This window comes from Peromyscus leucopus, chromosome 1 (assembly GCF_004664715.2).
Source record: "Peromyscus leucopus breed LL Stock chromosome 1, UCI_PerLeu_2.1, whole genome shotgun sequence".
In the NCBI taxonomy this organism is placed as follows: domain Eukaryota; kingdom Metazoa; phylum Chordata; class Mammalia; order Rodentia; family Cricetidae; genus Peromyscus; species Peromyscus leucopus.
In genome coordinates, this window is record NC_051063.1 from 62,095,113 (window position 1) to 62,107,659 (window position 12,547).

At 55.4% G+C, this 12,547-nt stretch overlaps 1 protein-coding gene across 4 annotated transcripts in view; it reads right to left on the reverse strand.

Moving 5' to 3' along the window:
- Positions 1–12,547, reverse strand: part of Lsp1 (lymphocyte specific protein 1) — a 35,862-nt gene that overhangs the window by 3,833 nt on the left and 19,482 nt on the right. For 3 of the 4 annotated variants that reach the window (XM_028870737.2, XM_037208960.1, XM_028870756.2), the window contains exons 2-10: positions 7,168–7,311; positions 4,851–5,009; positions 2,831–2,927; positions 2,399–2,491; positions 2,165–2,208; positions 1,944–2,025; positions 801–935; positions 420–497; positions 172–278 (exon numbers count right to left, since the gene is read on the reverse strand). In XM_028870737.2, coding sequence (XP_028726570.1) covers positions 189–278; positions 420–497; positions 801–935; positions 1,944–2,025; positions 2,165–2,208; positions 2,399–2,491; positions 2,831–2,927; positions 4,851–5,009; positions 7,168–7,311 — 922 coding nt within the window. In that variant the 3' untranslated portion in view covers positions 172–188. The remainder of the gene's footprint in view (positions 1–171; positions 279–419; positions 498–800; positions 936–1,943; positions 2,026–2,164; positions 2,209–2,398; positions 2,492–2,830; positions 2,928–4,850; positions 5,010–7,167; positions 7,312–12,547) is intronic. The other variant, XM_028870747.2, reaches the window with a different exon arrangement.

The following is a 12,547-nucleotide window of genomic DNA, read 5'->3' on the forward strand; positions in this document are numbered from 1 at the left end:
AGGGGATAGAATTCCAGGTTTCAGAGAGCCAGGAAGACAGCTGGTAGCCAGACAGAAGACATGGCAACTCTAAGGCCAGGTCTTCAGGCCTCAAGCCCTGAGATATGGCCCATCCATGCTGGTATATTCCCAGGAGGACCCATTTTGTCATGCTGTGGTCCTTTGACTCACCAAGACACATACATGATCTACGGTGCCGAGCCTTCATCCACGAGCACTTTCTCATATTTCCCATGTCCAGTGGCCACGAACTTGTATCTCTTTCCAGATGGGGTGCTCTGTTAGGTGAGACTAAGTGTCAAGGAGATAGCTTGAGGAAGGGGATGCTGCTGCCTCCAGGAAGTCTTTGAGGATGGAATGCAGTAGCAACCATCTTTGTTCACTACTAGCCTGTGCCTAGCACATAGAGACCCTCCTACCTTGATGGTGGATGAGATCTTGGAGCCTCCTTTCTGCTCCCACAGGCTTTTCTTGCTCATGTCTCCAGCTACAATATCCTAGGGGCAGACACAGGGCAGGGTCTGTCACAGGACAGATACTGGCCAAGGGGCCTTGTCTTCTGCCTGGTGCTGGAAGGTGGAGGACCTACCCACCTCACTTTTGGCAGGGAGAAAAGGAGAGTCACACTGCCCATTTATCAGAACAACATGGATTTTTTTCTTGAGTCCCGAATCCTATCCCATCCACACTTCACCTTGGCTATCCCAGATTTACTCTTCCAAGGGATACCCCCCGCCCCATGATGGCTAATTTCCCATGCGCAGCCTTCCCAGTTTGGCCTGCTTGGGGAGGAATCCTACCTGGCAGGAGGGTGTCTTGGAAGCAGACTGAGTCTGTACCTCTCCTGTCTCCCAACGAGTCTTGGTACTGGCTACGGCCATACTGGGCAGCTCTATGGAAGGCTGTCGGGACAGCTTGGGAGTTCGGCCAGCAGACTGCAGAGGAGACAGAGCCCAAAGGAGTCATCATGGTGGGCATTGGCAGCCCTTGTTCGCCTTTGTGTTTGCTGGCGGTAGCAATTCTGAACAGATGCACCATCCTTCATTTGGTGCCCCGTGAGCTACACCGCCCCCCCAGTTCTGAAGAACACAGGAGGCACAGTGTCATGTGGGTCCTGCCTCATGCTACACATCTTGGGGCTGGAAGAGCATTAGTTTGGTGGAGACTATGGGTTAGATGGAGAAGATTTTGGGTGTGGTGGAGGAATACCTGAAGAAAGGGTGTTGGTTGGTTAGAAGGACGTGGTTTTGATGGAGGAGGAGTCACAATGGAATAGAGGAAGAGTATATAGAGGAATGTTGCCTGGATGGAGGGGTGGTGGTTGGGGGGGGGAAGTGCTCGCTGAATAGAGAGACACTGGTTGGGTGGAGGGGTACTAGTTAGAGAGACACTAATTGGGTGGAGGGGTACTAGTTAGAGAGACACTGATTGGGTGGAGGGGTACTAGTTAGAGAGACACTGATTGGGTGGAGGGGTACTAGTTAGAGAGACACTGATTGGGTGGAGGGGTACTAGTTAGAGAGACACTGATTGGGTGGAGGGGTACTAGTTAGAGAGACACTGATTGGGTGGAGGGGGTGTTGGTTAGGTAGAGGGGTAGAAAGTGAAGAACAGTGTGGATGGAGGGGTATAGGTTAGACGGAGGGATGTTGGTTAAGTAAGTGGGCTTTGTTAGACCGAGGGAGTCCTGGCTGCATGAGGGTGTGTTGTATGGTGGGAGGGGTACTGGATGAATGGGGTGTGTGACAGGACAGAGGCATGCCTGTTGGAATGTGAGAGACCTTGGGTTGATGCAAGATACAATGGGAGTTAATAGAAGGACACTGCTTGAGTAGAGAGGGGTATGATGGGATGGAGGGAGTAGCTTAGGTGGATGGGCATCAGGGGAATGGATGATGGTCTATTCAAGAGGAGGCCTGGCCTCAGAACTGAGCATACTTCACCTCAGTGGCTTGGGTATACTGCTGCAGGCGCTCATCGATGGTGGAAATGGGCAAGGCTGGTTGGGACTTCTTCACGCTGTTGCTGGGAGGAGAAGAAAGGATAAGCCTTATGTTCTTTCCAATGTCCTCCAAGCCCACCCAGAGCACCGCCTCCCCTGATCTTGACCCACAGCTGCTATCCCACCGTGTCTCTGAGAATACTAGAAAGCAAGCAGACACACCTCTTCTCTATGGAGCGATTCAGGGACTCCGTCCTATCAGCCAGCTGTGGAGGGTGCACAGAGGTGGGGGTCATGGAAAGCTACCCAAGACCCATGTTCTATCCCCTAGTGAGTCTACCCACTGACCCAACCACGCTTCTGTATCACGGGGGGTTTGCCAGGGCAGCAGGGGATGAGGAGAACATAAACTGTGGACACAAGCAGGAAGAAAGGGGATGCTCAGGCTTCACCTACTTTGGTGGTGGGACTTAGGGGAGGTGAACTCAGTTCAACAGTCTCTTCCAAGGCCAAAGGGCTGGGGGTCCTGGCCTGATGACTTGTCAGGTGCTAGGGATAAGAAACACAGGCAGCTTAGATGACCCCTCCCTGCACCCTCCTGCCCCACCCAGGGCCTGTCGGAGCAGCAGCAGTCTTCCCCTCTGGGGCCTCAGGCCTGGTCTGGCTCTGACATGCTACAACTCTGGAATCCCCAACTGTAGGGAAGAGTCTCTTGGTTATGGAAGAGGAACTTGCCCAGAGGGTCACCAGCTTCACCATCCTCCAAGAATGTGTCCTGGAAGGACTCAAGTACAGTGTTGGGAGTGATGTCTTCTAGGCCAGTCTTTGAGACCACAGCACTCATGGAGTATCACAGACCCAGCCCCTGGGGAAGCCTTCACCTCTTACCTCTTCTGCCTCCCCAGAACTTCCAATAGCATCCTCTGGATTGGGCTCCCCCTGGCTCAGGTTTAACTCCTCCAGGTGGACTTTGGTTTCGTAAGCCCTGTGGGAGAAAAGGGAGACCGAGTTCATTGTAGAGGACCATTTGTTGCTTGGTTTTAGACTGCTTCCAGTTCCAAGCCTCAGGTGTGTCATCTGTAAAATGGGGGAAGTCCAATGAGTTGGTGCACAGGGCTCTTAAGAACCCAGCAACTAAAAAACATTTTTTTTTTTTTTTTTTTTTTTTTTTTTTTTTACATTTATCTAAAGAGACAGGGTTGGTTCAGAGGACAACTTGAGGGAGTCAGAGTTCTCCCCCCTCCATGTGGGTCCCGGGCTGCTAACTCAGGGTGTTAGGCTCAGGCCCAGCCAGAGCACTTTTCTAGAAGGATATATAGGGCTTTGTTAAAAGCCAGCACTGTCCTAGGGCCTCTGTGCCGAGAGGCTCTAGAAGGTCCCTTTGAAGACATTAGCTATTGCCCACTCCTCATTGTATAGGGCCACCCAAGTACTGAAGCTGGATGCCTCCTGTAGTTCCTCTATCTGGACAAGCCCAGCTTCTGGGAGCTTTTGCCCTGCCCATGTATGGGCAAATGGGTCAGTAGAACGTAACATTGAGGAGAGGATATTGGGGGGCCAGGCCCAGAGTGTTTGGGGGTGCTGGGTTAGCGGGTGGAAGAAATCAGGGAAGGGACTGCATTTCTGTGGCGAGGGGCCTTGGGAGGGGCAGCTAGCCAGTGGGCAGCCGGGCGTGACTCTGCATTTGAGTGAGTGGTTCTGAACCTGGAGGAGAAGATAGTAAATTCTTGTATTTTCCATTATGTCAGGCCCCTTGGTATATGCGCCAGCCAAAACCCAAACCCACCGCCCAAGGTGGGCTGGGGCTGGAGCCAGCAGCAGCCACACAGAGGGGCCATTCAAGAGCTGGCGGCGGCGTGCAGGCTAGGCAGCCAGGCGGGTTTGAGGGTAGGGTGGAGGCTGCAGCCCCGAGCTCTGCTGGAAGATCAAAAGTGCCCCCTGCTGTTGAGGAGGAGAAGGGAGTGAGCTGAGAGCAGGGCTGTAGCTGCCTGCCTAGAAACCCAGAATGTGCACAAAGCACCCGGGCACAGTGGGGGAAATCGAGGCTGGTGATGGGCAGACCCAGGATAGCTGGCAGTGGACAGGCTCAGAACCAGGGCCCCAGAAAAACAGGGTTTTTGGAATGCAGAGGATGGTTGAAACTGGAGTACATTAAATAAGAAAGAGCTGAGCCGAGCAGTTGCTCTTGCTGGCCTGGGGCCTTGGAAGGGCCAGGAAGGGGGCCGGATCACTTGAGAAGACAGCTCAGCCTTGGCTCTGGCCCACTCAAGGCAATGGGGCCCTGGCCTCCAATTTTGGAGCTCCTTAGCAGGGCCAGAGACCCGCACTACTCAGGCCTGATGGGAGAGGCAGACTTATCCCCACACCTGGCCCTGAACTGGGGGGAAGGCAAGGTGAGACTTCATCAGCAATCCTTCATCTCCAGACCCAAGGGGGCTGTGGGCCCCCATTCATCCTGATTTAGACAGGCAGACACGTCCACACATCTGGAAAGCGTGTCCCCTGGGCCGTCTCACAGGCACACATCTGGAAGTACCTGCTCCCCTTCGTGGGAATGGAGCTCAGCCAGCCCGGGGAGGGCGGGCGGGCGTGGGCTGCAGCGCCTACATTACGTAAGTGGGCCGCAGCTGTGTGCTGATGTGGCAGCCCCCCACCCCAGTAGGCCACAGCTGGTCAGGATGAGGCCCCCAGCCCTGGGGAACCCAGGAATGCAATGTCTTCATTGCTCTATCCCTGTAGCCCCCTCCCTGGCCATCCTGCCATTTATCTCCCTTTCTTTCTACCTCCCTACCCGCTTCACATTTTGGGGGGCTTTTGGGGGAAGTGCAGACAGAAAGGAATTGCCCAGGCCCAGGCTGGGGTCAGAGAGAGCCAGCGCCCTGCCCAGCCTGGTCCACACTTGACTTGCCTGTCCTCTGCTTGCTTCTCCTCGGGACTCTCACTTTGCGAGGGCTCTCTACCCTCTGCAGTCCCCTCGTTCTCCCAGAATTGCTGTCGCTGCTCCGTCTTTTGGGACCAGTCACCAAAACCCTCGTCTTCCTCCAGTTCAGAGGACTTTAGGCTGAGGCTGAAAGAACAGAAGGAAAGAGGATTAGAAAAAGACATGCTACAACCTATGTTCCTTTCCTTGTCTCTTCCCTTAGACCCTGACTCCCAGAGTGAGCCCTCATCTGCTTCTGAGGTGGCTCTCCATGTCTAGGTTCTGTCTCCTTGTGGTCAGAGATTCGCCAGGATAGAGCTGTGCCTTCTCTAGCAGCCTACAGCTTCCTGAGAACAGAGTAGTGCCTTCCCTGTCAGTCTAGGACTCCCTGAGAGCAAAGCTATGGCTCTACCACCAATCTAGGACTCCCTGAGTGCAAAGCTATGACTCTACCAACATTCTAGGACTTGCTGAGTGCAAAGCTATGTCTCTACCACCAATCTAGGACTCCCTGAGTACAAAGCTATGGCTCTACCAACATTCTAGGACTTGCTGAGTGCAAAGCTATGTCTCTACCACCAATCTAGGACTCCCTGAGTACAAAGCTATGGCTCTACCAACATTCTAGGACTTGCTGAGTGCAAAGCTATGGTTCTACCAACATTCTAGGACTCCCTGAGTACAAAGCTATGGCTCTACCAACATTCTAGGACTTGCTGAGTGCAAAGCTATGACTCTACCACCAATCTAGGATTCCCTGAATGCAAAGCTATGACTCTACCACCAATCTAGGACTCCCTGAGTGCAAAGCTATGGCTCTACCAACATTCTAGGACTCCTTGAGTACAAAGCTATGACTCTACCACCAATCTAGGACTCCCTGAGTGCAAAGCTATGGCTCTACCAACATTCTAGGACTCCCTGAGTGCAAAGCTATGCTCCATCATCAGTCTAGGACTTCCTGAGGACAGAACTATGTCTCCACCATCAGTCTAGGACTTCCTGAGGACAGAACTATGTCTCCACCATCAGTCTAGGGCTCCCTGAGGACAGAGTTATGGTTCCACCATCAGTCTAGTGTTTCTTAAGGGCTAGACTATACCTCCCTCATTAGTTGAAGCTCCCTGAGAGCAGAGACGTGCCTCTTCCTTTAGTGTATGGCCTCCCAGAGAGTAGGACTATCCCTCCACCATCAGTCTAGGCCTCCCCGGGGTAGAGTTATGGCTGCACCATCAGTCTAGGGCTCCTGGCGAGCTGGGCTATGCCTTCCTCATTAGTCTATGACTCCTCAAGAGCAGAGCTGTGCCTCCTCCTTCAAAAGAAGGTTCTCTGAGAGTGGGGCTATGCCTCTCCCTCAGTCTAGGGCTCCTTGAAGGCCAGGCTATTCTGCTCCCTGAAAGCAGAATTTAGGGCTCCCTGAAAGCAGAGATATTCCTCCCGATCCGTCTAGGTCTCTCCAAGAGCACAGTGTTGCTCCTCCTTTCAAGCTAGAGCTCCTGGAGGACAAGGCTAATGCCTTCTTCAACAGTCTAGGGCTCCCCGAGGGCAGGACTGTGCTTCCTTCATCAATCCAGGGCTCCCCCAAAGTAGAGCTCTGCTTCCTTCTTTAGTCTAGGACTGCAGAGAGGGTTGTGCCTTCCCCCATCCATCCTTGAGGCTGCTGTGGCCCTCAAACTGATCCTCACAGCCTTTCGTAAGCATCGGGGTGAGCTACTGGGCAAGAAGGGGTTGGGGGGCTAGCAAGGACCCAGTAACTGAAGACCTGAGTGAGAGGCCATGACCCCTGCAGCACCCCACCCCGCCCGAAGCTGCTGACTCCGAGAAAATGGAACAAAACAGGGCCAGGAGGAAGGGGAGAGTTATTGGAAAAACAGCCCAGCCCAGCCGCGGAGGCCTCCTGGGCCCGAGGAGGAAACGAGCCGGCCCGTGGCCGCCAACTTGGACGTGGTCTCTGTGAGTCACTGGCAGCCAGGAGTTTGGGCGGGGGGCTCGGGGGCCAGGGCCTCATGGCTGGGGTCAGCACCAGTCCAAGCCAGGGCTGGAGACATTCAGGGTGTCCAGAGCCTGAGTCAGGGCCCCTGGAGGCTGTTGGGAGGGGAGGGCCTCACATAACTCTGTAGACCCTCTGGCTAGTCAGCATCCCGCAGATGGTGTTTACTGGAAACTGCAATGACCTTTGTCCTAAGAGCTGGGCCCTTCCTCTAATTCCTACACTGTGGCTCTAAGTCCAAGGCCTGACCCCAGCGTGTGCTTCTGCCTAGGTCCTATGTGGCAGTGAATAGGGGTCCAGGACCCAGCAGCCTACAGTGCCTGCTCTGCTGGCTGTCCCAGGGAATGGCCGCCTTCTTCTTCATCTTTGTCCTGGTCCTGCAGCAGCTTCTCTCGTTCCCGTTGGCGTTGCTCACGGGCAGCCTCTTCTTTGTCTTCTTCTCTCCACTGAGTCGTGAGCCTGGAGAGGCAGATGCAGAGAGACAGTGATGCCGTGAGATGGTGAGGGTATCGGACAAGCCCCTGCTGCTGGCAGGCAACCACAAGTCCCCAGACCAGTCTATGGGCCTCAGTTTACTCTAAAAGGAAGGCTATGCAAAGCAGCTGTGAAAGTGCCTCTGGCCAAGGGGGTCATCCCAGGGCTCTGTACACAGAGGTGACCTTCCGGGAAGGGAAGAGACATCTGTGTCCACATAGGCTTCAGGCAACCAGTGTTGGAGTTGGTGGTCAACTGTCCCATCCCGCTGGCCGCCTCTTACGTTAGAACATAGTCACCTTGTTCCGTGTGGGGACCAAGAAGGACTTTGGGAAAGGTGATAGGGAGTCCAGAGAGAGTCTCAGACATGGCCACCAGTACAGTCTCCATCTGGAACCTTCCTGCCTGCCTCCTAATAATGGCATGTTGGGAGACAGTAGCCACCACACAGGGTCCAAGTGTGAGACTGTGTCTAGTAGTTACCAGGTCAGGCCTTCTTTACCACCCTACCAGCCCCTTCCTCACTCTACCTTGCACTTGGGGACCTTAGAGCACCCCATCCTCACCCCAGGGTCCTCTCCACAGAGGTCTCTGTGGGTTGTTTCAAAGTTGGGGAAACTGAGGCAAGCAACATCTGCAGCCCTCAGAATATGCTGACACTCAGGCTCCTTAGAATCTTTTCCCCTAAGCCAAGGCACAGTCAGAGGACTCAGGCTAGCCTGGGCCCAGGAGGTCCAGAGACGCTACACAGCAAATCTGTGTTGCTGGTGTCTAGTAGATACCTCAGGCCTTGGCCACTGTTCCTCCCAACAGCCCCTCCAGTTTGCCCGGAGTCGAGATGGGTTGGGGGTCTCTGTTCTACAGTTTTCACTGCCCCGGGCCCAAGGTTTCTGGGCTGCTCAGAGTTGCGGCTCCCTTCTGGGGTCTCTGTGCTTCCTAGCAGTGTCCGCCGAATGACCCCACAGCCTGCTCCCCTCCAGGCCTCAGTCCCCTGGCCAGGAAGCCCTGCCAGCACATGATCTAATCTCTCCAGGTCTCCCCTAAGCCTCTCAGACGAAAGCCAGGCCTCTCCACAGGCTCCAGGATGAGGTTCACTCCTCCCTCCTCCCCCCCACCTCCCGCCCGCCCGCCCGCCCGCCACATGGGATTCCAGCCACGCAAGCAACTAGCTAGCTGCCTGCCGGCTCCTACCTTGCACCCCAAGCCGAGCTGCCTGCCTCAGCCTCAGAAGGGCCTTCAATTTCCAGCCCGAGAAAGCCCCTTAATTCCCTACACCTGGCTCCCATCACAGGCAGATGCCGAGGGCCTCCTGGTTCCCTCCGTGGCCTCAGCCAATGTGGGGGCCGCTTTTGGCCCTTCTCCACCTGGTGAAGTACAGTTCTGTGCTCTGGGGGCTGTGGGTTGCTCCTCACACACACGTTTACCAGTTACCCCCCCCCCCCAAAAAAAAAGTCAGGGCAGAGTGTATGAAGAGAAGAGGGCTCCCTACTCTGTCTCTGAGGCAGACCATAAAGAGACACCCCCTGGGGTGGGTTTGTACCCACTTTCTGAATCTATGTATGTGCAGGGTAGGGTGTACATGTGTTTGAGCCTACGCGCAAAGTTCTTGTGTGTGTACACACACTCAGACCCTTGTGTGGTTGTGTAAGCCTGAGACTAGGGCACAGGACTCACTTAGCTCTGCTTTGTAAGTATCTTGAATAAGGGGGTTTCACTCTGAGTGGGACCAAAGCCTCGCCTGTTCTACCAAGGGCAACCTCCCTGCAAGCACATTTGGGTGCAGGACCCCTTGGGGTCCTTCACTTTTGGAGCAGAGAATCCAAGCTACCACAGCATGTCACCAACACACAAAGCCCAAGGAAAGGGGCATCGGGGTTTGGCTTGCAACAAGTCTAGGAACAAGTACAGGGATTCCATCACAGCTTCCTTCTGAGCAGGACACGTACACATCTCATGTGGCCACATAGGCACTCACACACAGGCCCTCCCACGCACGTGCTCACACATGAGTACACAGGGTCACCCTCAAACATGTGCAGGCAAGGGTAGGGAACAGGGATCACAAACAGCAGGTCCCATCCCCTCCCAAGCTCTCTCAGGGGGCCGCCCCTGCCTCACTATTTACTGTTTTCCTAACCATCACCCCGACAACGTGGTGCCGGCCTGAGCCTGGGACTGGCAGGAGGCCAATGTGTATTTTCTGGGAACATCCTTTGTGAGACCCACCCCCCTCCAAAGTTACCCTAACTTAGCCCTCTCTGGACAAAGTCTTGGGGACAGTGGGGTGCAGGGTAGGGGTCTACTAGCATCACCCCCCTCCCAGCCCCTTCCTGGAAAAAAGCTTGTCCTAGCTCCTGACCCTGCTCTGAGGCTGAGCAGGCCTGGGGCCCCTTTCCCCTGCTTCTTCCCTCCCGCCTGCCTCAAGCAATGAGTAATGCGCCCCCTCCCCATGACCTCACCCCGTCACTATTCCACAGCTGGGCTCCGTTCTGGGAACTGGAAGGGGGTGGCTCTCCTGGGGTGGGGTGGGGTGGGGGCCTCTGGCCTGGGAAAGGCGCCCCCCGGCCAGCGGCCCAGACCCCTTGGCACGTTCTTCGGAGCTGTCAAGACTCTGGCGATGGCCGCCCCGCCCGTGGCCCTGGCCCCGCGCAGCTGCAAGGGATTTGGCGTTCCCGTACAAACGCAATCAGGCCATTTCCTGAGTCTGTTCTGGCTCGAGGGGCCCAGAGCTCAGCCTAGGGGCTGGGGAATGGGGCCCTGTCCCCCCACATCCTGCCCACACTGTTACAGGGCTTACCACAGGCTGGGGCTGGGGTTGGAGCTGGGCCTGGTGCTGAGGCCCCACCCGGGTGCACAAGGGTGTACAGACCCCCACCAGTTCCCACTCTGAATGGGGCTCTTTTAAACTCAAGGCAGTTGCTCCTGTCTTCTGCACCCCTACTCAGTGTCTTGTCCCTCTTCGTCCTCTGCACCCGTGCCCCCTCTCCTGCTGCCTAGACCCCCGCGGAGAGCCCAGCAGTGCCCATCCTGGGTCCAGTCCTCCCAGCTACCCCCACTCTCTTTGTTCTCCCAAGGATAGTTCTAAAAGGTTGACAGGCTTCAGTCCCTGTTGCAATTCTGCCCCCTGCAGGCTGCCCATGTGACTGCCCCTTCCAGCCAGCTTGAGCCCAAAGGCCAGTACCTATACTGTTTCTACACTCTTCAGGGGGACACTAGAGAGGACGAGGGGGGGCGTGTGAGTGGGATCACGCAAGGATATCCCAGGTGACCCTCTCCTTCAGATTACAGGGGCCCCTCCCATCACTGTCTCCTGGGTACCAGAGGAATGGAAGTAGTGAGGAGCCTGGGGGCAGCCACCAGGGGGGTTGATTTGACTCTCTGAGACCACCGGGGTCTCTTGCCCCCAGGGGAGTAGCTTCCCCAGGGTCACAACACTGCCCACCAGGGGTTCACTTGACCTGGAAGTAGCTGCATAGCCCTTGGGAGAGGGGACAGAGCAAGGAAAGCCCTCCTGGTGCAGGCTCTCAAAGTTAGGTGCAGATCTCTGAACGTGGAACTCAGGGTCAGTCTTCAGGATTCGCTGTAGGCCACCACCCCACGGCCCATGCTTCTGAGCACCAGTCCCTGGCCCTGCTATTAGCTGGACCCATGGGTTGTTGGATGCAGGGGTCCCTTTCCCTGTGGACAATCCACGGAATGGTGTGGGGGTCCAAATGCTCAATTGCCACCCACCCTGGAAAGAAGCATGGAGGTGGGTGTGTGGAGTGAGCTCAGAGTGGAGGGCCCTCCCTGGTCAGTAGTAGGTGAGTGCTAGGTGGGACAGGCAGGAGAGTACAAGTCCGCTCCCCGAGGCTAAGGTGAGCATAAAGGAAGCTGCTCCCTATCCCTGGACAGCTGGCTCTGGTCCAATCCTCCCTTCATCGTCCTAGCAGAGCATGGGCATGGTGGGGTTACTCTTTCTTATTGTTAGGGCCAATGTATGAAGGGGATAGTTCACTGGGCAAGACCATGTCTCCACTGCCCAGAAAAGCACTGCAATTAGTTGGTTGAAGGGAGGGGCATGATCTTGGCCACTGTTGTGAAGGATGATTGGGACCTTTAGGCCAGAGAGAAGGAGAGTGCCACAAAGTCAAATGGCAAAGAAGCCTGAAGACCCCAGAGGGACTCAATGGCCCACAGGATGGCCTCTTGAGGTATGAGTTGATCCCACACCAAGGAAGCCTTGGTTCTGTTCAGGGAGCTAATGGAGAAGGATGGGCGGAGTGGTAGCGGGAGAGGAGGAAGTGAGAGGGAGAAGCCAAGTCTGGGCCTAGCTGGGAATGGGGGACAGGAAGTGACCTTCAGAACAGCCCAGTGTCTGTGACATGTACAGCAAGACCCGGGCCTCAGTTGGGAGAGACACTGAATGGGGCCTGGATATGCAGCATGGGGTGAGAGGGTCCCTGGAGATAGACAGTACTAGGTCATGGCTATAGGAAACTCCATTCCAGGGTGGAGATCTTTAAGGGGTCTCACAGAAGCAGCCTAAGTAGGTCGGGAAGTAAGGGGGGGGGTGGATGGCACAGGGAAGGCTGGGTTGCCATACCCCTGACTGCCTGGTCCCCAGGGCACCGCCCAGGTCAATGTTCTGTCCACTGTGGGCAGCATATGCATTCAGAAGATGAGGAGAAAATAACCAAGTTAATACTGGAGGCTCAGCCTCAGTGGCTCAGCTTCACAGGCTGCTGCCCTTGGTCACAGGTAACCTGGACAGCCCAGCATGCCTCTGGGATCTGTGCTTCCACATTTAAGAATCAAACCCTCTATTCTGTGCTGAGTCCTTGGCCTGCCCTACTCTCAGAACACACAAGCAGCCCACATTCTGGGGACTTGGTTAGTGTTATCCGTGCAAGGGATAGTTCTGAAGGGTCATGGTAGCCAAGCCTAGGGGCGGGCCTTGGGAAGATTAAAAAGTGCAGATTGGTTGGCTGGGGCTATGGGAATCACTGAAGGTTCTGGGCCGGGAGTGAAGATGTTCAGAGCCAGGAAGCTCTGGCTCCCTTAAGAGTAAAAGGCAGATGAGGGGAGACACAATAAGTGGGGAGTTAGTTGCTGTCACTGGGGCAGCCCATCATAAGGACCCTGGGGTGGGGATGTCATATGGAGGAAGCTACAGAATCAGGATGAGCATACCTGTCTCCTGCCCTCGGGAAAAGAAGGGAGCAAGCTAGCAAGCGGGAAG